Source organism: Loa loa (assembly GCF_000183805.2).
Source record: "Loa loa unplaced genomic scaffold supercont3.41, whole genome shotgun sequence".
Lineage (NCBI taxonomy): Eukaryota > Metazoa > Nematoda > Chromadorea > Rhabditida > Onchocercidae > Loa > Loa loa.
This window is the reverse complement of record NW_018108221.1, coordinates 110,013-133,681: the sequence shown is the minus strand read 5'-3', so window position 1 is coordinate 133,681 and position 23,669 is coordinate 110,013. Positions and strand designations below refer to the sequence as shown.

At 35.6% G+C, this 23,669-nt stretch overlaps 5 protein-coding genes across 6 annotated transcripts in view; 4 read left to right on the top strand and 1 right to left on the bottom strand.

Annotated features, from left to right (window-relative positions):
* The first annotated feature begins 462 nt into the window (after positions 1–462).
* On the top strand, positions 463–6,198 carry LOAG_02593. Of its 2 annotated transcripts, XM_003138130.2 has the most exons (14): positions 463–651; positions 845–955; positions 1,184–1,387; positions 1,627–1,795; positions 1,962–2,185; positions 2,259–2,459; positions 2,582–2,672; positions 2,770–2,921; positions 3,303–3,381; positions 3,704–3,868; positions 4,063–4,236; positions 4,566–4,794; positions 4,988–5,146; positions 5,379–6,198. In XM_003138130.2, exons 1-14 carry the CDS (start codon positions 496–498, stop codon positions 5,440–5,442), a joined length of 2,178 nt encoding a protein of 725 aa, XP_003138178.1. In that variant the 5' UTR covers positions 463–495; the 3' UTR covers positions 5,443–6,198. The 2 variants fall into 2 exon arrangements, with proteins under 2 accessions (XP_003138178.1, XP_020306648.1); XM_020446058.1 differs by lacking the exon at positions 2,770–2,921 and having other exon boundaries at positions 3,187–3,381.
* A 1,006-nt stretch (positions 6,199–7,204) lies between these two features.
* On the bottom strand, positions 7,205–14,051 carry LOAG_02592 (hypothetical protein). The gene is made up of 16 exons (XM_003138129.2): positions 13,803–14,051; positions 12,992–13,114; positions 12,566–12,822; positions 12,235–12,408; positions 11,663–11,839; positions 11,327–11,474; positions 10,962–11,061; positions 10,551–10,732; positions 10,166–10,429; positions 9,877–9,955; positions 9,523–9,700; positions 9,275–9,427; positions 8,599–8,709; positions 8,370–8,517; positions 7,574–7,916; positions 7,205–7,465 (listed from the first exon to the last, which is right to left on the bottom strand). Exons 1-16 carry the CDS (start codon positions 14,040–14,042, stop codon positions 7,263–7,265), a joined length of 2,880 nt encoding a protein of 959 aa, XP_003138177.1. The 5' UTR covers positions 14,043–14,051; the 3' UTR covers positions 7,205–7,262.
* Positions 14,052–14,922: 871 nt separating this feature from the next.
* Positions 14,923–17,027, top strand: LOAG_02591 (oxidoreductase). Its single transcript, XM_020446057.1, has 6 exons — positions 14,923–15,058; positions 15,503–15,667; positions 15,805–15,981; positions 16,172–16,309; positions 16,478–16,621; positions 16,704–17,027. Exons 1-6 carry the CDS (start codon positions 15,053–15,055, stop codon positions 16,851–16,853), a joined length of 780 nt encoding a protein of 259 aa, XP_020303552.1. The 5' UTR covers positions 14,923–15,052; the 3' UTR covers positions 16,854–17,027.
* Positions 17,028–17,984: 957 nt separating this feature from the next.
* Positions 17,985–20,108, top strand: LOAG_02590 (3-hydroxyacyl-CoA dehydrogenase type II). The gene is made up of 6 exons (XM_003138127.2): positions 17,985–18,230; positions 18,317–18,481; positions 18,766–18,930; positions 19,110–19,247; positions 19,396–19,536; positions 19,630–20,108. The coding sequence occupies exons 1-6, from the start codon at positions 18,204–18,206 to the stop codon at positions 19,777–19,779; spliced, it is 786 nt and encodes a 261-aa protein (XP_003138175.1). The 5' UTR covers positions 17,985–18,203; the 3' UTR covers positions 19,780–20,108.
* A 351-nt stretch (positions 20,109–20,459) lies between these two features.
* Positions 20,460–23,669, top strand: part of LOAG_17116 (hypothetical protein) — a 6,302-nt gene continuing 3,092 nt past the window's right edge. Inside the window, exons 1-9 of the mRNA XM_020449775.1 lie at positions 20,460–20,648; positions 20,850–20,961; positions 21,317–21,644; positions 21,891–22,039; positions 22,201–22,421; positions 22,573–22,684; positions 22,834–22,986; positions 23,194–23,286; positions 23,369–23,483. Of these exons, the coding sequence (XP_020306647.1) occupies positions 20,506–20,648; positions 20,850–20,961; positions 21,317–21,644; positions 21,891–22,039; positions 22,201–22,421; positions 22,573–22,684; positions 22,834–22,986; positions 23,194–23,286; positions 23,369–23,483 (1,426 nt within the window). The 5' untranslated portion in view covers positions 20,460–20,505. The remainder of the gene's footprint in view (positions 20,649–20,849; positions 20,962–21,316; positions 21,645–21,890; positions 22,040–22,200; positions 22,422–22,572; positions 22,685–22,833; positions 22,987–23,193; positions 23,287–23,368; positions 23,484–23,669) is intronic.

Genomic DNA, 23,669 nt, shown 5'->3' with positions numbered 1-23,669 from the left:
TGCAACAGCACGTCACAAACAATTTTATCCATTCGTTAAATCCTTTGACTTCTACAGTGTTTTTTTCTCCGGGTGTTGTTGGTGTAGTGGTGATTTTTTCGTAGAGCAATCCTATATTGTTACACTACCGATGTCATTGATGTAATCTGCTATGGAAGTATCGTTTCCTGGAAGACGTGTGCAAAAGTGTTTGATAGGAATAGAACTATAAGATCCTGACACGTTTACAAGGATTACTTGCAGTTTTCCTACCTCTTTCTTCCTCTAACATGCTTCTCTTTTATCGTTTCCGATCTAAGAAAGTTTTAACACCATCGTTTAGGATACTATTTCTATCCGTCTTTCACTTAACGCGTGTCAAGCCGTCGATGACATAGCTGAGTAGACGTAAATTATATCAGCTTCAAAGTGCATCGCATGTTTGCGTCATAATGTCGTCATAAATTGTGTTAATTTCACTCTAGGAGTGGTGAAAAGAAGTTCTAACATCGAGTAATGGGTAATTCTGGGAGCAAAATTAACTTTCGCAAAGCAGTGATCGAACTTACATCGAAGAAATCGAAAGTGGAAGAGGATGCATTCTGGGAAGAGTTATGGGCTTCTAATATAAACAGTGCTGCGGATGTTTTTGCATTGATAACAGCGGACGATGTTAGTTCGATACTTTTGGAAATTATTTGATCTGGCCAATAAAGGTCGGAGAAATTTTCTAATAATAACAAGTCTTCCAGAACAGATAGGTAATAATGGCCAGTAACATAGGAAAACTAGCGTAATATATCTATTGGATATCATTTTTTCCAAAATAAGTTTTTAACTATCCTCATTTCGAGGATATTTTCAGGTCCGTTCATTGCGTGATAATTCTCCAAACAATCTGGCAGCTTTATGTTATAAAACTGTGGGTCGAATAACGACAGCGTGTAATTCTCCTTCATCCATGTCGTCAACAAAAGTATTTTGGATTACTTCTGTTCGTTCTTAAATTTCGTGAGGAAAATCCCTTCAACTTCCGTCAGGAAGTAAAGTCATGGGTCAATACGCATAAGTTTTGGATTGTTTAAATACTTTTCGGCTTAGTCAAATTTATGCTACTTACCCGAATTATGAAGAAGTTTAGAATGCAATCCTGTGAAGTTTATTCACTTATTTTTTGATCCGGAAGCACAAAGCCTATTATTAGGTACTGAATTGTGTACGACTTCTAACAAGAGTTTGTCCATATTTATTCGAAGATTCGGACTGGAAAAATTTCTTTTGGTCGGTACCACCTGCAGAAGAAAACGAGCAGTTTCCCCATCAGCCATTGGCATGCACACTGGTATCTGCGCTTACCGATCTACTCTTTTGTCCCGAATTCACCGTTTCATCTCTTAGAAGCCAACCGGTACTTTTCTATGCATATGAAATATTTTAATGAAAGGAAGCAGGATATATGATGGTCATGGAGGATTTGTTTTTCCTGTTTACTCTCCACTGTCATGTAAAATTAATATTCGAACTAGCCACTGGTTTTTTGGTAGTTTACAGATTATTTTTATTGGTCCTAACTTTCTGACGGCGAAATCAGCAAATTTGAGATGGAGAAACTAAGACAGCACTACAATCATCATTTTAATTTTTCAGGAAGGGCCGGATGATCTAAGTGCGATTGACAGCTGCGAATATATATGGGAGGCTGGAGTTGGTTTTGCGACAAGACCACCGCAAATAGCAGAACATGATCAACGACGGACTGAAATTCTCAAACTTTTACTCGCTTGTTTTTCAGAAGTCATTTATGTCCCAGATATTGGTGAGATTTAAGTCAAAGATGTATGATTTCATACAGTTGAGGGAGGTATTTGTTACCGCTAGTCCAGCTTTAGAAATTATCAAGTTTATGGCAGTCATTAATAACACATCCAAAATTTTTTAAGTCAGGTTTGGATTACGGTGGCGAAGTGTTTTCTTAATTTCAGATGAAAATAGAATGAGATGGATAGCGAGATTTACATCTGCAGAAAATCGTCATGTTCTACCACTTTTTACTTCTTTGCTGAATGTAGTTTGCGCATATGATCCGATCGGTTACGGCGTACCTTATAATTATTTACTTTTCACGGATAGCAGAGAACCACTTATGCAGACTGCATTACAAGTGCTTATTGTGTGCTTGGATAGTGAGACACAGTCATCTGACAAGGTAAAGGTCTCTTCGGAAAATTTTGAAAGTTAGCAGTTCAAACCCATGGTTTGTATATTGGAACCAATTTCAGAAAAACGAGTACGCAGACAATTTTTTCATTAATTATTTGTCAAGAATTCATCGTGAGGAGGACTTTGAATTTATGTTAAAAGGCATGACTCGTTTACTGACAAATCCGTTAGTTGCCACCTATCTTCCGAGTTCTACCAAGAAAATAACATGTCATCAGGAACTTCTCGTTTTGCTCTGGAAATGCTGCGAATACAATCAGGTAGTGGTTCATGTCTGTGATTCTTTGACAAACACGGTACATCCTAATTTTTATGCACGGTTCATGATTCTGCACAGTATTTTGAAACGTTGTATTTCAGAAATTTTTAAATCAAATTTCAGAAATTCATGTTTTATTTATTGAAAACAAGTGATGTTCTGGAAGTGCTTGTTCCGATATTATTTCACATTAGTGCTTCTCGCAATGATCCAGGTATGAGAAACGAAATATTTCTGGAATTAATTATGTTAAAGCCTTCAGGAGGGAGGTTAGATGAATGTGTTATATTTTTACTGAACATAATTTGCAGCTCATGTTGGTTTGATACATATGGGTGTTTTCATTATTCTATTGTTAAGTGGTGAGCGAAACTTTGGTGTACGTTTAAATAAACCCTACACTCCACGGACAGCTATCGATGTGCAGTCATTCACTGGAACACATGCAGATTTGCTTATCCTTGTATGTTGTTAGGGTTGAACTCTCAAGTATTGGTATTTGAAAAGTGGATTTAGAATAATTTTGTTATGAAATATCAGTTGTGTGGAAGCATTCTTCTATTTTTTATCATGTTCTATTCTTTTACATTACTTGCTTTTGATTTCTACGGTTTTAATAGCCGTTCATAATCAATTCTACCTTCACCTGCAGTGGATTGCGGTTTTTTTATCCTTTTCTTTGTTTTGTTATATGAATCACATTAATACAGAGGTCTTCTGTTCTTCAGTACATCGCTTTCAATATTATCAAAGTGTTGCTGCACATGTATATATGAATGATGCATGCAGATTGCAAACTATGCGATATATCCAGTATATTTGTATGAAGAATGGACTGTTGCAGGTGTTCCACAAGCTGATAACCACTGGCAATCACCGATTGCAGACACTTTTCGACTGTCTTTTAACAATTATTGTGAATGGTTTGTTTTACCTTGCATTGTCGGATAAGTATTAAAAATAATATTGAGATGAGATAAAGATCGAGATAATGAGACAGTGAATGAGGTAATGTAATAGATGAATAGTCTTGCAGACTGCATAAATTATGAATAGCATAGCTTCATTTACTATTTTCTTTAATGTATCGAGTATTCCACTACTTTTTCTATAACAACGTTGCAATACTTAGAGTCTAACTTAAATCTTAATTTCCTGACTATTGTTTTGCTCAGCTTTTTGTTGGGGTGTAAGTGTTCATTAGTGACGATGGCTTGATAGCTCTGTTTTTTTTTTTTTTTGCAGTGTCACCGTATTTGAAGTCCATTTCGATGGTTGCTGCTAATAAGCTTATTCATCTTATTGAGGCTTTTTCAACTCCCTGGTTTTTGTTTTCATCACCGACAAATCATCTTCTTATTTTTTTCCTTCTTGAAGTTCTCAATAATATTATTCAATATCAATTCGATGGTACTGTTTAAATATAACTTCCCTTCATTCTGAAGATTTTATTTATTAATAGTACAGAAGTTGTTGACAAAAGAAGTCTAACACATGATAAGTCTCAGAAAACATTTTGATCAAATCGATAAGAATACTCATGCGTCATGTACATGTAGTAGTATACCTTCAGCACCAATTCTTTTTAACTGGTATATATTTAGGCAATTCAAATTTGGTGTATACTATCATTCGAAAGCGCCAAGTATTTTATCAGCTGGCAAATCTTTCATCTGATTCGACATATATCATGAAAATGCTGCAGGGGCGCAAAGGTCGTAAAAGTGGTGTGATTACTGAATCCAAGTCATCAATTACTACAGGAAAACCTGTTGGTGGTAAGTTTTGATACACCGAATTAACATTTGTTTCCCTTTTTCAAAGGCAATTTCATGTGTATTTTATTTTCATTTTTTGAATTTTAGCAGACTAAGAAGTTGCCTGATGTTTTTAAATTAACATCAATTAATGTTGCAGTATCCATCAGCAGTTTAGCAGGGGGCAGTGTAAAATAGCTTGTTAAACGGCTGATATTGGTTTCTAAGGATTGATCTCGTGTATCTAGCCTACAACTATAGAGGCGACACAACAATCTGATTAGGTACGTGTGCTGCAGTGATAGAGTGATTATCAGTGTGAGATATTAGTACAAAACTGAATGTTATAGTCGTGGAGAACAAGGCAAACATAAAGGCTACTTTGGCTGAAACGCCGCAAGTATCAACAATGACAGAAAAAGGCATGAACGATTTGGGACATGAAAGTGACGATGTACAGGAAGGATGGGTGGCAACAACGGATTGGGTAGAATCGTGGAAAAGTAAACTACCCCTTCAAACGGTGATGAGACTTCTGCAAGTTCTTGTACCACAAGTTGAGAAGATTTGCATTGATAAGTAAGTTTTTCATTTGAAGTAAAATAAATTTGAGATTTTACTTATAAATACAGTATGAAAACTGGAAGTTTGGACTTTCGATTTCAACTTTTCCTTCAAGGCATCATTTTGGATTGCGTAAGATAGCTCTAGAACTGACGTATTTTTCAAATATTTAATTTGTTTTGTTCAAAATGGAATATTTAATTTTCAGAGGTTTAACAGATGAAAGCGAAATCCTGAAATTCCTGCAGCATGGGACCTTGGTAGGATTGCTACCCGTTCCTCATCCTATACTTATTAGGAAATATCAGGCTAACGCTGGTACCAATCACTGGTTTCGGACGTATTTGTGGGGAGTCATCTATTTGAGGTATATTTTTGAGCTGCTTTAAACAATAATCAATTGTTTGACGAATTTCGTTATCGAGTATCAAATTTTATGAACTGCGGACATTTAATAGGTTTTTTTTCCTCTTCACAAGTTTTGTGCAGATTCAAAGGGATGTTGGTCATAAGTAAAGAAAATTCATTTTTGAATTGAAACGCAATATTTTTGCATAAATATCATGGTTATCATTTAAATTATTTCCCATGCTTTTTAGAAATATCGATCCACCAATTTGGTATGATACCAATGTTAGATTGTTCGAAATCCAGAAAGCCTAAAATTCCCATCCTTTCTTTTGAGGTCTTTGTTACGAATGGTTGTATTGAAATTTTCCTGTTATTGTTTTCGTTGACGAATGGGAAAAAATTGTCTGAAAAAAGAGTGTACCTTCTCAACCAGTGTTTTACTTCACTAATTCAACTTTTCACATCAAAAAACTAGATGGTTAACTGATATCATTTCACGCTATAGCGGTGCTGAGTTGTCTGACTTGCAATTATTTCTTGGTTTTGTGCGATCAGGATTATAAGCTGTATAGCTTGATGTAAAATGAGGTGATGTAAAATGCGGTGTAAGTTCTTAAGGTTGTGCTATGATTGTTTTTTCTTTCTCGGTGTATGTATTATCCATAATACAGACGAATTCTTTGTAATTTCTTTCTACTTCAGCAGCCTTTTTGTGGGAACATCCAATAATTTATTCCTCATATCTCAGATATGATGCGTATTGTATTTCCTTCCAGTGAATTGAGCATTTCTCCGCTTATTATTAGGCTTGACAGGATTGCGTTTCACGTCCAAATGTTTTTCCCATCATCTAGGATACTTAGTTTGATGTTTGTGTAGTTTGGTTTACAAGCTTTGTCATCTAACAAAACAATATTAGGTCGTATTTGATTGGTACCATTCTTTGAAATCACTGGAACCTAGTTTACTGTCCACTATCTTTCTTTGCTTTCTTGTTTCCTTTCCGAAAACTAAACCTGTAGTCTGGTCTTAAACTTATTGCATATTTGTATTTGAAATAAAATTAGGTTTTTTTTTGCCTTAATTATCATACGAGTTATTCACAAGTTATGTCATTTCATTGAAGCTGTAAGATGCGGTTAGGTACAACGTATACATTTACTGTGTAGCGAATTTCGTACTAAATTTGCTGGCCATTTATTAACCGAAAGTTATCACTGATGGGAAGGAATGATGTTCATGGATGGAGTAAATATACAAAGCGGTTTATGTGTTGTGACTGCTAATTATATGGTGGATTTTTCTCTCCCTGAATGGTAAGACTGACTGAGGAATTCCCATTTTAATCAACTTAAAGCGCTTCCCAAATGCTGACTTTGCACAACCGAATGAGTTGAGAACCGGCTTTAAGTATTTTATGCACATCAAGCCAATAGATGCAGCAATAAACATGTTGAAAAACAAATGAAAAAAAGGAATGTGAGATCTAGAACAAGGAAAGGTAATTGAGATGAATTATGAAGAATGTAAAGGCAAATGCCCGTATTCGATGAAAACATATTTCTCCAAAAATTTTACTTTGAGTAATTCCCCTAGACATTTTGTTTCGAAAAAGAATAAAATTAGCAGTGTTACTGTCGCTACAAAAAACACATTAGTGTGAAGAAATATTTGCAAATCATTAACAAATATTGCTAGGTACAAGAAGACAGCCGTAAAACCCTGATGAATTTCAGGGCGCAGCAGAGTGTAAATGTTTCAATCGCTTTAATGGGTGATTCGAAGGGTGTATAACCGAACAAAGGGGGATTTGCGATGTATCCACAATATGTGACAAATATTAACATTACACTGCGACTACGCATGATATATACATCATGAGATCAAATCCCGATCTCTTTGTTGCTTCTCTTAATTGGCAGTTATGTTTTTAACATCATAAGAATGGATACTTTTCCATATATTAATTAGAAAATAGAAGGCACTATTTCACTTGCTTTAGGCCAAGTACTTACCAAGGTCTTTTGGTTCCGATCGTATATTTGACTTCTAGTACTTTAACTATTTCGACCCTGTTAGTGGCATGAAGTTGAATGATGAACGATATTTTGTAATAATGAAATTACAGAGGATCACCAGGGCCAGGATGGACCAACCTGATTATTAGCTGCTGAACTTCCCCCACCACTGTACGGTGGCAAACTCATGGGGCGTTGCGCATCTTGGCCAACAGCAGGTGAAGAACTATCAAAGAAATCCGAATGTATGCTAACACTGTGTGGACTACGTGGCACAGGTGTTCGTAACGATTCAATTGGAGAATCCATTATAGCACCTGAAGTATATTCATTTACCCTTATATTTCATATACTAACCGATGTTGTAGAAGAAACTAAGAATATATTAAATGAATTAACTGAGGATTAAGTTAAAATGAAAGTACCTATGTGAAAATTGAGGCTCATTGCTGGTGAAACAGACATCGTTGTAGTTGCAGGTACCGTTGCTGAAGATGGTCGTCCAATATTTAGAGGATTTGTGGTGCTGAGGGACGAAAAGTCCATTAATGAATGTGGATGTGTCTGTTGCGTTGCTTCGATATGTCCAGCTGGTTGTGATTGACGATGCTCGTTTTGAGGTCGAGATATATCAGACAGTGCAAATTCGGAGATGTTTTGCTGAGGTAACACATTTGTGGCAACAGGTCTGCTCAAGCTATTCGGTGAATTATCAACTAGTTCTGAGGAAGGGATTGGTCGAAACATGTTCTCCATATTTGGTTGTGTCTGTTAAATCAATAAATCCATGAAATTCAGCGATAAATTTATGAAGAAAACAAGAAGGAAGTGTACAGCTTAATAATGATGAACAAAGATACGTTTGCAATGGAATATTTTCAACGTTACTAAAATGCATTTAAACGCTTACATGTCAAGCATGTCTGTCACGATCTTCAAGATCTTAACACAATTAGATGATATTGTGAGGCAGCAGTAACAGAAGATAGTCTGCCAGGTGTACAAATGATGCTGATAAAAGCTGTATTAATGTCGGAAGAGATTTATTCAAAAATCCAATAAAAGAAAGCGAAGCCTAACCTAAAACCAACTGTATTTTCATCCTAAATCTGATTTGTAACGTCCTGACTTTTCCAAAATAATGTATCAAATTTAAGGAATTTCAACACAGACTAAGAGGATTTGAAGCTGCAAAACAAAATGCTGAATATAACTTCAAACCTTAGCTTGTGCAGCAAGTTGCGCTAACTGTTTCGCACGTCGATATCTTCGTCTATGTTGTTTACCGCTGTTCGAATTGCTATGATGTTTCTGAATATGCTCTTTCAGCTTATCTCGCCTCGAAGATGAATAATCGCAATTGTCGCATCTAAATTATCGGTTAAAGCAGTGTAGTTTCATTTAGCTCATTATCTTCGAATGAACTTAATTTTGAAGGTTTTAAACTTACTTGAAAGGTTTATCTTCCAAATGTATCCTTTCGTGTCGCACCAAATGTGATTTCTCAATAAACGAACGATTACATGTCTTGCAGTGATGCGCTCTGACCGCTAAATGAGTTCTGGAAGAAACAAAATTTACTAAACCAAAAATTATAGATAAAAAATGACAATCGAATAATACTTTATGTTGTACTAACCATCCTTAAGAGTAAGCTATATTTATTTATTTGCTATAAAATGCCTTTAATTAAAGATATTTTCGAAGGCTTGTTCTGTTATTCCAAATGTCTTTCAGTAAAATTTCTAAAACATCTTAACTACAAGCTTTTGAATTGTGGCTGGTATTGACCCTAAAACGAACTCTACGCTTGTAAAGTTTTACCAAACGTTCATCCGAGCACACTTACGAGAAATATAGTAAGTACTTCACCTTGATTCCCTTAGTTTTTAGTTCGCTTAAGTCATTTAGTGAAAAGCAACACATGATTTCTCTGAAATTTACTACTTCCTTACTCTCCCCTCCCACTGGGAAAAAAAAGCTGCACTCTGTCAGTAATGTATTATGAGGATTTTGCATCTGATGATTTACAGATACAAAAAAAAAGTTACATAAAGCTCATCAGTAAAAACAATAAAGAATTTGAAACTAAAAAAATTTTGGTAACTTTTTTGAAATATTTTTACCTTAAATGTGCAGCAAGCTGACTTTTCTTGGGTGACGAATAGGTACATTCTTCATAGTGACAGTGAAAAACATCACCCGAGTGAATACGCCGATGAGAAATCAGATGGCTTTGATATTTCGTCGAGAAATCACAATGAAGACATTGATAAGGCCTATAAGTAATGGGAACTAAATTTATTACAACCTGTTGTATGCAAAAAAAATCGAAAAGCAGTTTTGGCACACTGAGTTTTAAAGACGACGACACCTATTTTCGGAATGTGCAGCGACATGCTGATCCAGAGTACTTTTCATTGCAAATGCACGACCACATTCGGAACAGTGAAAAGGCTTATCAACGGTATGATTGCGAATGTGGCCAATAAGATGATTTCTTGAGCGACTTTTGTATTCACATAATGTACATTTGAATGGTCGTTCATCAGCTGAAACAAAATTCTTGCGTGAAAACGGACGTAGACAGCTCGGAATTTTATCGTTTATGAGAAGTGATTGAAATTTTTTAAAACTAACGTTAACCTATGGAGATACGAATATTTTGAGAAGACTGAAAGAACCATTTATTATCAGCTAAATAACAGGTTAATGCACACGAACTTACAGTGTGTTAAGCGATGCGAAAGTAAATTTTGGATGGAATCATTGCCATACTGACATATATCGCATTGGAAGGGTGGACCCTCAAATTACCATAAAACTCTGCATTAAATAATGTATATAAAACAGCTTAAGTGTCTGACGTTACTCATCAGGTCTATAATTTGCAGATATTATATTTAAGATAAATAGCGAATATATGCATATTATCCCTCGTCTTTGATAAGAAACTGCTAATCGACGAGATAACTTGCTTTCTAAAAAAACCACTCTTAAATAAGTAACGCATATACCGGGAAATGTGTTTTCATATGTTCATAGTAATCACGATTCCAGCGGCATTCATAAACGCAAAGAGAACAAACATAAGCAATGTTCTGAGTATGTGCTCGTACAATATGATGTTTGATGAGAACCGAACTTGAACTTTTGTATACACAGTAGTCGCATTTAAAGAGTTTCTCAACAGGTGCACCGTTTGTTTCGCAATTTACTTCATTGTCGGATTCATCCTGCTGTGAGCAAGGATCAACTTCATCTGCTTCATCAAATACAACCTATAAAGACGCTTTTAAGTTTAACAGATTCTATTACAAACCCATATGAAGACACAAATCGTGATTTTCTTTGGTAGAAAAAACACCTCCAAGAATTTCAGTTTAATGAGTGAAAATTTACCTGTTCATTGAGATGAATTCCGCATTCTGGATATAATTCTTCACTTACTGGTATCTCATCTACTTTCAGAGTTTCAGCCCTGACAAAACCTTTATTCTTTGGTGGTCTACCTCGCCGTTTTGCCAATACTTGATTTGCTGCAGTTATTGATTTTCGATATAATTTGTGACGACCTGCAGCAGCTGGAAAAAAAGCAAATAAAAGTAGGCTTCTGATTCTAATTCACATGCACCAGCAGTTAAAAGAATAGGAAAAGGGATAAAAGCCAGTTTCGGATAAAAAAATATCAAATTTCCCTGAAATATGATTCTCTAAAGCATAACACAATTCCCTGCACTCTTTTGCCATGATATTATGCTATAACAAAAACGGAATAAAGAACAATAAAGTTGTATTTTAACATTAACGAACCTAAAAGACGGTTTTTCCGATTTAAAATATTCATAGCATTTAAGTGAATTTTCAGCTTCAAAGCTGGACGAGAACCATCATTTGTTTCCATAGGATTTAGCTGAAATCAAAACTCATGGATTAATATACAGAATATATCTTGCACATTAAAGATTGTAACAAATACAACAGTTCTGGAAACTCATTTTACCATTAAAACTTAGTCTACATAATTATTCTGTTGTCATAGAAGTGAAATTAATGTAAAAGCTACTAAAATTCATTGTGCTATAATTCCAATAAAATTTGGTGAAAGCAGAACGTTCAAAAAAGGCGATGCTCAACAGTTTCGTAATGAAAATAAGTGAGTAAAAAAACGCAATCACCACTTCCTCAGTTGTTGAAGCACCAATGACAGGAGGTTGCCCAGTTTCTTCATTATAATTTGATTGTGTATGCACTTTGATGGCACTTGTCTCATTAGTTTCATCACCAATTCTTCCACTCTGTGAGCTTCCACTCTCCGATTTTACGCTGTAATTATCTTTCTTAAAATATCTGAAAGATATCAAAACAAAGTTACTCATCACCAACAAATTTGTGTTTATATTCCAATTCAATTCCGGATTTATTTCTCACAAAGTTCTGCAAAACAGAAGAGAAAAAGTTTGCATTTTTAATGCAAACTCAACGAAATGTATTTAAGCTTCATAAATTCATACTTCATCGTGAAGCCAGTCTCTCCTTGCGCAATACTACGCGATTGTGTTTGAGGCTGTGAACTGCTTCCATATGTCAGGTGGGCATCGTTATAAAATACCGTTCTTTCATTGCCAAATTGAGCAGTAAGAGTTCGATATTGTGCCTGGTATTTTGCCATTGGCATTGAATGTTTGCACCTTTGAAAATAAGTGGTAAAGATCTGAGAAATAAAAGAGCTGGAGTCAAGGATAAGGAAGAAGAGCGTCCCTGTTAATCATTATTAGAGTAGATTCTATATTATAACGACCCATCAGTTAGTTATAAAAGAATGCAATAGGTGGAGAACGCGACTCCACACCAAACATAAAGAAATGCTCCAGTTCTTTAGCATTTCTATATAATCACAAAACAACAAATGCGAGCAGCAGCTATCATGAAATACGTCTTTTTTGAACCAACAGTGGAGTGTTGGAAAATTTCTATAAACGTATGTTGTGTGAAGTATTTCCGTATCCTGGACACAAGGAACTCATTGAAACTATTCAAAATTAATTCAAGAGTAAAATGAAAAACTATGGAACTAAAATCATACATCATTTGCAGTAGTATATATCGTGCTGCTTGGGAATTGATAAGGAAAGACGAATAGTCCAGCAAATATTCCAAAGTAGCGGATTGTACCGATGCAAACGAACAAGAAGCTAGCATCTCCTTGAAGAGGGAATCACGTTGAGTTGGATTATGCCCAATCCAGTGAACTATTAATCTGAATTTAAAATACATGAAAACCTACCAAATCATAAAAAATTGGTAAGAAAGAACAAATTTCTTTCCAAAAGAGACAAAGTTGCCAGAAGAAATCAACAATAGGAAACTGAATGCACAATTTCGTTAACGATTCTTAAAAACGAAGCATAATTTACTTCAAATGGACATCAGGAGATATAGAATTTGCGTATTTTGGCTCAGACAGTAACGCATTCAACTGAGCTAACGAGAACTCGACGATATCCGTGCTTTCCAGCAAGCATCTGTTGATGTTAACATCGAAAAAATCGCATGCACTCTTCAGGAGAGCCGGCAGATTATATTTCAACGCAAGTTCCTTCACCGATAGACAATTTGCTGAATCCATGTAACGGTCCAAATACTCCGCGCAATAATTTTTTACTCGTGTTATCTGAAATGAAAAAGGAGAATAACAAGTTCGAATTTTTTACAATTATAATTCGTTAGTTCGGATGTGCGTTTAGCCAAGAGAGTACATCAACATATTGTATTCTAATAAGCAAAAATAATGCACTATAGCAGATATAGTACTTTTTTCTGAAGTCAAAAGACAAATTAACCAGAAAATTATTGGCGAGCTTCAGTAGATCCGTTACACTACTACGATCGATGACAACACTTCCACTATACATGTAATTGAGCAATAGTTCAAAAACTGCAGGATTCTGACAGTTCACAGTCACCTAAAACTAACTTGTAAGGATAACAGTGGTGAATTTAAGGTATAAAGCAAAAACCATACTGAACATTAAACTATAAAAATAATATGTCATTGCAGTAGAAGCGCAGTATCAGCATCAAAGCAAAAGAAGAGAAAAAAGGTCAAGGATCCAAATGCACTGAAGCGAGCCAAGTCGGATTACATGTTCTGGTTGTTGGAAAACCATTCTCGTATAGCGAAGCCTTGTATGTCTATCAGTGATATGAGCAAGACGGAGGATATCGAATGGGGTAAAGTAAAAGATACGAGCAAGTATAAAAAGACGACCAGCCAGGATAAGTAACGATATGAAGCGAAAAAGAAAAAATACAAGAAATAAAGCTGAAGACTGGAGGTAATAGTTTTCTTTCTTTTCCTCCCTCCATTACACGTTGTTTTTAAGCTGTTAATTTTAATCTCGCTTAATTTTGTTGTAGGGCATTTTTTTTTTTTTTTGCAGTAGAAGCAGCAATCCATTTCAAAATACGACAATTTTCTGTTGATATTAAGTACCAGTTGATCCGGAAATGACAAGTATCTTATAATTTTATATCTTATATGATGCTTGATCGCCTCAGTAATTATTTCAGTTTTTCTTCACATACAAACCGATGAAGAAGTTATGGTAAAATGTTGTCTGGTAAAAGTTGACTGCTCTAGTCGATACTAACCTGTTCTTTTACAACTTTCGAATTCCTCAGGATTGAGTCAAAATATGGACTGCACGCCGCAAGGATATTTCGATGTGCACAAAAATGACGATCCTTTACAACAATGTATACATCACAAAAACGTCCCGTATCACGTTGGTAACGCAAGCGTTCCAATATAACATTCCCATGTTGATCCGTAAATGACATCGGATTCAAGCTTCCATTCCCGTCCTGTGCACAAGTTGACAGCGTTGTCATTGCTCTAAAGAATATTTTATTTTATTAGTTTCGTTATGACCCAATACGCATGGATCACGAGAAATCAAAATCCATCTCTCTTAATTTAAAGACCGAAATTCTATACATCCACAAAACCACATCTTATTTCGAAATACGGGTGTCACCACAGACTGATTCTCGATTCAAGCTATAAATTATCCAAAGCAAACAAATGTAACCGTCTTATATATTCATTAACACGTAGAAACCAGAATCTGTAAGAAACAGAAGCTTAACGCTGAAGATAAATGGCGAAGCAAAAAGAACCAGACGCCACTAAACGACCACTTTTAATTACACTTTTCAATTACAAGTCGATTATACGAGTTAAATGTAAAAAAGCTATGTGGGAAATTTGCATATAACTTTAAGCTTTACTAAGTAGAGGAGTTACTGCGCATATTTCTCTAACTCTGAGTTACTCTCAGTCACTCTTATGGCTATCTAACCATTCCCTCAGTTCATTTCTTTTCTTCAACCCGTTTTCCATCACGACAATCCTTACAACACAACGGCTATCCAAGAAATTTCCAATCCCTACAGACGTGTTATTTTGTTAGTCCTATGTTTTTCAATTTTGCCGGCTTATTGGCCTCTCGTCCCTTTAATTTTCAAGTCACTTCAAAAGTGGGTCTCCAATTCCACGTAAGCATTCCACTCCCCGACATCGACTTCGTGGGAATACGTTGTAGCATTCCAGCGTGCGCAACGAAACGTGAAACGAAATATGGATAATTGCGATTACGTTGGTGAATTGGTGTCTTTATGGGCAGATGTTGTACGAAGTGTGGTGTCACATAGATTTACGTGAGAAAGGAGGCGATTTTGAAGGTTATCGTGACAATGATAACATCACTTATTGCAGGATATTTAAAGACTTAAGTAATTAAACGGAAGTTTTAATTCACATTTACTACATCATTTATTGATGTTATCATTATTACATAAGGCAGGTGGGCTGTATTGGTCATTGCAAGGACTGCATTGATATGAAGGTATTCCTTTTATTTCATTAAAGTTTTGACATTAATTACCATCGTCAGTTGGTTGAATTTTACCACTCGTGGGTAATTAATGTTGAAGCATTCAGGTTCAAATTGATGAATTTAATAAGATTAGTTAGGGAGAGTTGTCGTCTAAAAGTTGTCATCTAATAAATTGTCATCTGATTAATCAGTCCCTTGAAACTTCAGAAATTGGGTGCTTTTCGAAATTTATAACTTTGCTGCTAAATAGTGTTCTTTGTTTTTTATTACTTCCTGTAATGCTTGCAAACTATTCTTTTTCTCCTAATTTATGTTGGATTATAAGAAATTGAAATGTATGATATTTGATATAGGATGTAATTCCGGAATACAAGAAATTCCTGAGGCACTACACTTACTAAGCTTTCCGATGGAATTTTAAAACTTCATGGTAATTTTGAGCTCATTTCACAGGAAACAGTAGCTCTAGTAACCGGTGGAGCGTCAGGTCTTGGTAAAGCGACGGTCCAGCATTTACTGAAGCATGGTTTCAAAGTGGCTATGTTAGATCTTCCATCTTCAAATGGTTCTTTCCTGTCGAAATTGATAAATCGGGATTGTTTATACGTACCAGCTAATGTAATATTCAGTTTTAACCGGAAATCTCTAGGTTTTCAAATTTCAGATATACTTCAGATGGACAAATTTTTGTTCCGTTTTTCCGTAAAAATGACATTTCCCAGCTGGTTTTCCAGTTGTAATTATCGCACATTTAGATAGCAATTGATAAGGAAGTAAAGAATGGTATGTTGAAAGTAAGGGATAAATTTGGGCATTTGAACGCTCTAATCAACTGTGCCGGAATCTCCTTCAATTTCAAAACATTCAGTTTCAATAAAGAAAATATGAATCAGAAATCAACAGCAAAGTCGGATTTGAATAAAGTGTTGGCAGTGAGATTTTTTCGTATTATTGAATCTTAAATCCTAGTCGCGAATTTAACTTTTGCTGTGGTTTATTTACTGTTACACATCAACTGTAAGTTCTTTGGTTAGTATAAAAATATTCTACATGATTGATTCACTAATTCTTATTCGTGTTGCAACATTCGTAAATGTTTATTATGTTGCATTTTCTATTAAGGTGAACGTTGTCGGGACACTCAATGTTATTCGACATGCACTTGATTTAATGGCGCAAAATGAGAAAGATGAATCGGGATGTCGAGGCATTGTCGTCAACACGTCATCGTTCTCATCGTTTGAACCACAGTTTGGTCAAGCAAGTTCTTAAATTTGTGAGACGGCAACTAGATTTCATTTTTCGAATCATTCCTGATTAAAATTAATTTTATTGAATCAAGTTCAATGTAGTGTCGTCTTGTATTCCTTGTTACTTTGCAAATCGTCATATCTTCGAAGTAATAACCTTATTGTAGCAACAATTTAGGGGTTTGATGCAATGTCTTCTGGAGCTCTGAATAGTGCTACACTAGCGTTGTCAAGAGATCATGCTTCGGATGGTATTCGATTTGTGGCAATTGCTCCGGGCATTTTCCGGACACCCTTGGTGATTTCCCATATGAATGAATTGGTAATTGATTCACTAATTCTCATAACTGATTTTGTATTATAGAATAAACGGGATGCCAAAAAATTAAGCATCAATTTTATAGAATGTGGAAACATATGAAAAAATGGTGGAACTTCCTGCGCGATTAGGCATGCCAGAAGAATTTGCTGCTCTCGTGTTGCATGTTATTCAGAATAGTTACTTGAATGGCGTGGTCATACGTCTAGATGGTGCGCTTAGGATGCCACCGTAAACTGTTGTTCATTAGATAGATCTATGAATCGATACGTCATTATTCATTTTAGACTTTAACGTGTGAATGTTGCTTACATGGTCTGTATATTGATTTTGTTTTGTTGTAAATGTTAACTGTTGCTATTTTTTCTTTCTCATTTGATTTCTATTATCAATAAAGTTGGTAAACCAACAGTCTGATTTATTTATCCAATGTTTGTGGTCAGAATTTCATATGTGCAACACGAACACGTGAATTATCGATTTTCGCAATGATTTCAAAAATTTGTCCAACAAATTTAAAAACCCAGAAGTTTTTGCAAGGACTGCATCATAACTGACTTACAGCTAGCTCGAACAATCGATGTTTTGAGTGGTGGGATCGAATTTCTATCCTACTGATTCTGTTGCTAATTCTATTCACTCCTCGGTTAAGCGAGGTTGTCCGTTAACTTATAGTAACGGGGCTGGGATGTTGACGGACCGCATGTTTTATCGTAAAATTTTGTTGGGCTGTAGGTTACACAGAGTTTGTGTGGAGTTTTGTCCGTTTCAGTTGAAAATTCATAAGCTTTTATCATTCCGGTTTGTTGTACGGTTGGGCTTAATCTGCTTTGGAAATCGGCAGGAACAGGTATAGAATCGTATATCATTTCCTGCGCAGGTTATTTAGCAGAAGTTGGTAGTCCTTTGAGTGCAAGTAAGTCAGATCAGTGACTCCAGTAAGTTGCTCTACATGGTTTTCTTTTTTCTGTAGTAGTGTTTGGTTTCATGGTAAGTTCATAATGTTTATGACTTGTATGTTGTAGTCATGAAGTGAAAAGTACTGCAGAATAATTTCTGCGATTATGTGTACTGCTTGTGGAGGATAGTTCCACAATTTTTGGTTTTCGAATTACTAGTTAAGCCACGTGAATAGGGTGCAGTAGTAGAGTTAAAATACTGGTGTATACCTGGATAGAAACTTCAGTGGTTAGAGGAATTTTTTATGCTTAGAAAAATTTCATCTCTTGACTAGTTATGAGTCTGTGTTTTTATAGTATCCTGGAAGATTAAGCAGTGGAGTACTGTTTGTTCACCATGTCATGATGCTTAACTTTTAAATAGTACTTGGAGCTCTCTTTCAAATTCGATTGAATCGTAGTTTCAATTTTGATATATTTCGGAGTGGTTTAGATTTCACTCGTCTCAGGGGTTGGTAGAAATTTTTTCGTTGCCCTTCCTATGAAATAAATCTTGTTCTCAATGGATAGTTATGTAATTAAAATCCTCGAAATGGATAACGTGTTATGAAAGATGCATGACTTATTAGTTGCTGTCGTGATTCTTCATTAGAAAGATAAGTTTTGTTGCAGGTGTGGTGTAAATTATGGCTACATATTTGGCTTCTGTGAAGGTATGGCTTTGAGAAGTTTTATATGCGTCATTTCTCCAAATACTTTGATTTATTAAGTTAGCATAGGATTCGTTGACGTTTTTCAGGGCATTGTGGCATTAATTACCGGTGCTGCGTCGGGCCTTGGAGCTGGTACAGCGCGGTATCTTCTCGAACATGGAGCCAAAGTGGTCATTATGGATTTGCCACAATCGAAGGGTGAGATACTGGCGAAGGAAATGGGGCAAAATTGCTTGTTTACTGCGGCTGATGTGAAAATTTCGATTTTCAATCTTTATTTTTTTTTGTGGTGAAGTTGTTGAAATACGAAAGCAGTGATGATTTGTAGGTTAAACGAAATTTGAAAGGTATTTTTTATCCAATGAACTAAGCGTCCATGCATCATTCAGCTGCTTGATAATTTAAAAGTGACAAAAGTGAAGGGGAGATGAAATTTGTGCTGAAATTAAGTATGTAGAGTTCAAGCATAATAAAGATAAAATAAGCATTTGTTTCTACCTAATATTTGAAATGATGTTAGACGTTCGATTTTCAGGTGCGGTCTTCAACTGAAGTATCAAGTGCATTCCACACTCTGATCAATAAATTTGGACAGTTGGATGCTGTTGTGAATTGTGCTGGTGTATCATATCCATTCAAGCTGTACAATTTGCAGAAGAAAAAAGCTTGTGATGCAGAACTTATCCGCAAAACATTTGATGTAATAACTTCATTTTGTACTTTAATCGTTCATCAGTACGAAATATTTTCCAAATCTTGTGCTTTTCAGATCGAATTTGTACCGAAATTCAGGTATCATGCGGGAGAGACTAATGGATGTAAGATTACAGTGAGTAAAATCTTTTCTCTGCTACATTATTCCGATTTGTTTAATTTTAGGTTAACGTTTTCGGTACTTTCAACGTTATACAGCATGCTCTTGAAACATTTGCGCTTAAGAGCAAAGACAGCTTGGGTTTTCGTGGGGTTATCATCAATACAGCATCTATAGCAGCTTACGATGGGCAAGTAGGACAGGTACATAATTTTTTAAGCTTTTATTGGAATTTAAAGGAGTGATGTGGCAAATGAGTTACGGATGGCTAAAACAGATAGGTAATGCAATATTTAGTAATTTCTTTAGTTTGAAAACATTTAATGTCAGGAATTATGTTTCTCATTGTAGAGTGCTTACGCTGCTTCCAAAGGCGCCATTGTAAGTGCAACGCTTGCGTTTGCTCGTGACTATGCCGAAGATGGAATACGATTTATGACAATTGCACCGGGACTTTTTGACACTCCACTGATGAGTGGACTTCCTGAAAAGGTAACAGTCCAATATACATTGTTACTTTCCACTGAATAATTGATGGAATTTGTCTTTGTTGTTTTATAAACATTATTGATCATAACGTTCCAGGTACGAACTTTTCTAGCCGACATGATTCCACTCCCGAATAGGTTGGGTAGTCCAGAAGAATTTGGCGCCTTGGTACGTCATATCATTGAAAATCGGTACTTAAATGGCGAAGTGATACGTCTTGACGGTGGCTTGCGGATGCCTCCTTAGGTCTGTAATAATGCATGATCGATTCGAAATTTACCCTCTTTTTGTAAAGGAAAAATATAATTGGAATAGTAGTCGGAAATAGTAAAGAGGGGTTCACAAATATAAGAAATGTTTTAAGATGAAAACATTGTGCAACGAACCGTCATATTATATATCCGCCCATATTTACAATAATTGTTTGTCTGTTATCCGGTGAGCAGTTACTTGTTTATTGACATTCATTTCTTGGTAAACTTTTGTAGTGCCTTTGTTCATTTTGTTTCGTACAAATGTTCTGCTCAACGGTTGTTACATAAATACGTTGTTAATTTGTCACGTCTGAATAAAGCTCTAATGTTTGATTCATTTTCTTTTAGTTGTGATCAAAAGTTATGCTTCTTTGCAAAGAAGTACTTTTCATTTCAATATTTAATTGTTGATTTGTAAAGGTGCAAGCAACACGAGATATCCAGAGCAATAACCTTGTCGTCGGTCTTCATGTGGTGTGAGATTTTGTTGGATTTTAGGATAAGCAATATGGTTGCTATTGTTGCAATGAAGACTGACTTAGTCAAAACACAGTGACGTACCTGAATCATCGGTAGCTAGGGAGTTCTGTATGAACATCGAAAGGAAGCCCTTATTGTTCTGGTTATCTATTGCTTTTATTTTTTTAATGTGATTTGGTCTATTCGTGTGCTTCGTTGGACAAGTCTTTCGTTTTTTTTCTAGGTTGGTCTACTTAGGATGTCGAATTTTTCAAACTGGAAAACCACACGCCGCTACGGCGAACCATCAAAAAAAGATAAAGCAGCTGCACTTTTCGATTCTGTATTTGCCAATCAACCGAAAGCATCCACTTCTTTGGCAAGACCCCTAGATTTGAATCCGTAAATTTTTGTGTATTCGTTAATTTTACCCAGGGTCATTTGCATTTATTGCATCAGATAAAAATGGAATTTTCAAATTTGGTGGGTTCGGTCCTTGGGGTTTCAGACCATAATAAAGAAAGCATCCTTAATTCAATTTACGAGACGTTTTTGACGTAAACAAAGTACACACAAGATTTCCAAGCTCTTTTTCCTGTTTAGTTCTTCGAAACCTCCATCTCCAAAACGGGATCAAGCTCATACTGAGGTGAGTACACCAAGTCCATCAAGCTCGTTCCTTTCTCCAACAGTCAGCATTCCAGACTTCGAAAAGGTTTGTTCCAGCATTTTTATTCGCTTTAATTTTCGAAATGTCTCATTTATAATATCGCAGTTGCTACTACTTTTTTTTCACAGAAACACAAACATTACAAATGGCGAATGAAATTTTTCAGTGGAAAAGCTTGCAATACTATCTTCACGTTGAAAAGGAAAATTTATTGTTAGGTTCAGGTATGCAGTGGGGGAAGACTTTTATATACCGCCACAGTCATGTGTGATCAATGACTTGGATGTTTAGAATAGATGCATTCATTCATTGAAAGAATTTAGCAAAAATTTCTAGATCTACTTATCACTTTGTTATTCTGTTTACCTTAATAGTAGACTAAATATGTTTACTTTTTCAGTCTGATGAAAGCGGCGAAGAAGAGGGCAGTAACAATAAATTTGGAAGTAGTCATTCATCTACATGTACGCTAAATATTTCCATGACGCATGCGACAATTTCTGATGGTAAATCCTCCAGTTCATCACCTGTCAAGCAATCTTCTGATTCAGATGCAGATCGACAAAAAACTGGAATTCCCAAACACTTCACTGAATCTAATCCGCAACGCAGTGATATTTTTTGCTTCGAAATAGAGGACGAGGAAGATGAAGACAACGAAGATAGTAATGAGATAGCCCCCCAAGCAAAGCGCGCAAGATCGGAAGAAGAACGTACCAATTCCCAAGGTGAAATGAAACGTTATTTTATGGATAAGTTCGGAATTTTCATAACTGAAGTAGTTCATGTTGCATTAATACATGAATTTTCAGGGGAAAGTAAAGTTCGTGGAGAGCTTATTTTGCAACCTTAGTGGGTTGGACCCAGTCATAATGATTAGCGGAATGACATGTGGTGTTGAATTTTTTTTATATGTTAAAACTTTTTGAATGTGTAAACCAGTGTGTTGTAGAAAAAATATCTCCTTATTTCAGAAAGAGTAGGAAGTTCAGGAAAAGGATATCCTCTGGGAATTAAAGCTACATACAAACACAGGTGGATGTTGGATGACGATGACGATAATGAGGATATTGAGTTGCGTCCGAAACATTCTGATGCGGGTTTAATAACTTCTAAAGCGGAGGTATTATATCGTTTTCGTAGTTTGGTTGTGATGCTTCATAAGTTATGAAGCTATTGGTATTTGGACTCCGTTTTAGAAGTTCTTATTGACAAGAACAAACTTTTGTAAACAAATTACTTTTTGTTTCTTAATCTTTAATACTTAAATTATTGAATTATCAGGGCTGTGGTATGGGTACTCCAGCAAATTTAAACACCGTTGGTCTATCAGATACAGTGGATCGTAATAGAAAAGGCGATCGAGCACATGTTTGGATTCGTGATGTTAAGGAGGCGCATGAATGCTTAAAGTCGGGTGAACAGGATGATTTCAGTGACGATGTGAAATATATTTTAAGTACTCTTCTGGATCCTTCATCATCGAACAATCTGAAATGTTTAAGGTAGTAAAATTCGGCATGTTTTTCTGCATCCTATAAGGTTAATGTCTTATTTCCAGATTGATTAATGTATGGAGAAATTTTGCATCATAAACAGTCTAAAATAGTTCATTATCTTCAATTAGTCATTTGTGTTCTTTTTTTCATAATTTAGCGTCATGTCACTGGCAAAGAAGTGTGTTTCGAGCGAATTTCGACGGTTTTTCCGATCTAACAATTTGATCAGTCGGACACTGAAAGCAATTCCGGACTCGCCAAAGTCACCAGTAATTTAGCCATCCAGTTTTATATTCTTGACAACTTTTTTATTTTGCACATAAAGATGAAGAAGGAAGTTGTTTTAGTGGAACATATAATGCATATATGAAGCTACATGTAGATGTTATTGTTCGGCCGAACTCTTATCACATTTCAGAGTTTGGCACTTTGCATCTCAGTAGTTGTTTATTTGTTGTCTCGCGATACCACTTCTGTATTCGTTGATGGCGCTGCGCTCCGTTTGTTCAGTCAACTGTTAAAATTGGAACATCCTAATCCGAATGAAGATTGCGTGAGATATTCGAAAATGGTAGATATTCGAAAATGGTTCAGAACTTAACTGATTACTGCATTAGACAGATGTGAGGTTATAGGTTTTATGAACCTTTTATGTTATCGATTAGTGTTGTTTTTAAATGATCTGACTTTCTTCCTAGTCTGAGTGTTTGAAACCTACTTGCTTTTTTGATGCGCGCTGCGATGTTTACATGTTTTGACGTACAGATGAGTGTTCCAGGTGATGGATGTATTAAAAGAATGGTTGGAAAAATCGTTTGCAAATACAGAATCAAAGAAAGTTCAATTTGATATTACGGAAAAAACTCTTTCAGTAAGATTATTTAGTTATTAATTTCTTGCTCTGTGTAACTATGAAAGCTTTTCATGTGTAACACATTATAATATTATTTCAGCCTTCGTTTCTTATTTTGGAATCACTTGTTTACATATGTGCACGTAAACATCGTGAACAGTCATTGCAGAGTGAACTGTTGAATGTGGGCATACTTCAGTGGATCGTTTCCAAAAGTATTACTACTAATTTAGTTTGTTCTGTATTTACTACTTCTTGTAGTTATTGAGTTGGTGGATTATATATTTAAATACCAGTAAAACCCTTGTGGTTTGTAAAATGCTATGCTTTTAGCTTCTCTCTGAAAAGTATCTGGGTGTATTGGTAGGTCAGTTTGTACAGTTACTCTGATTTTTTTTTTT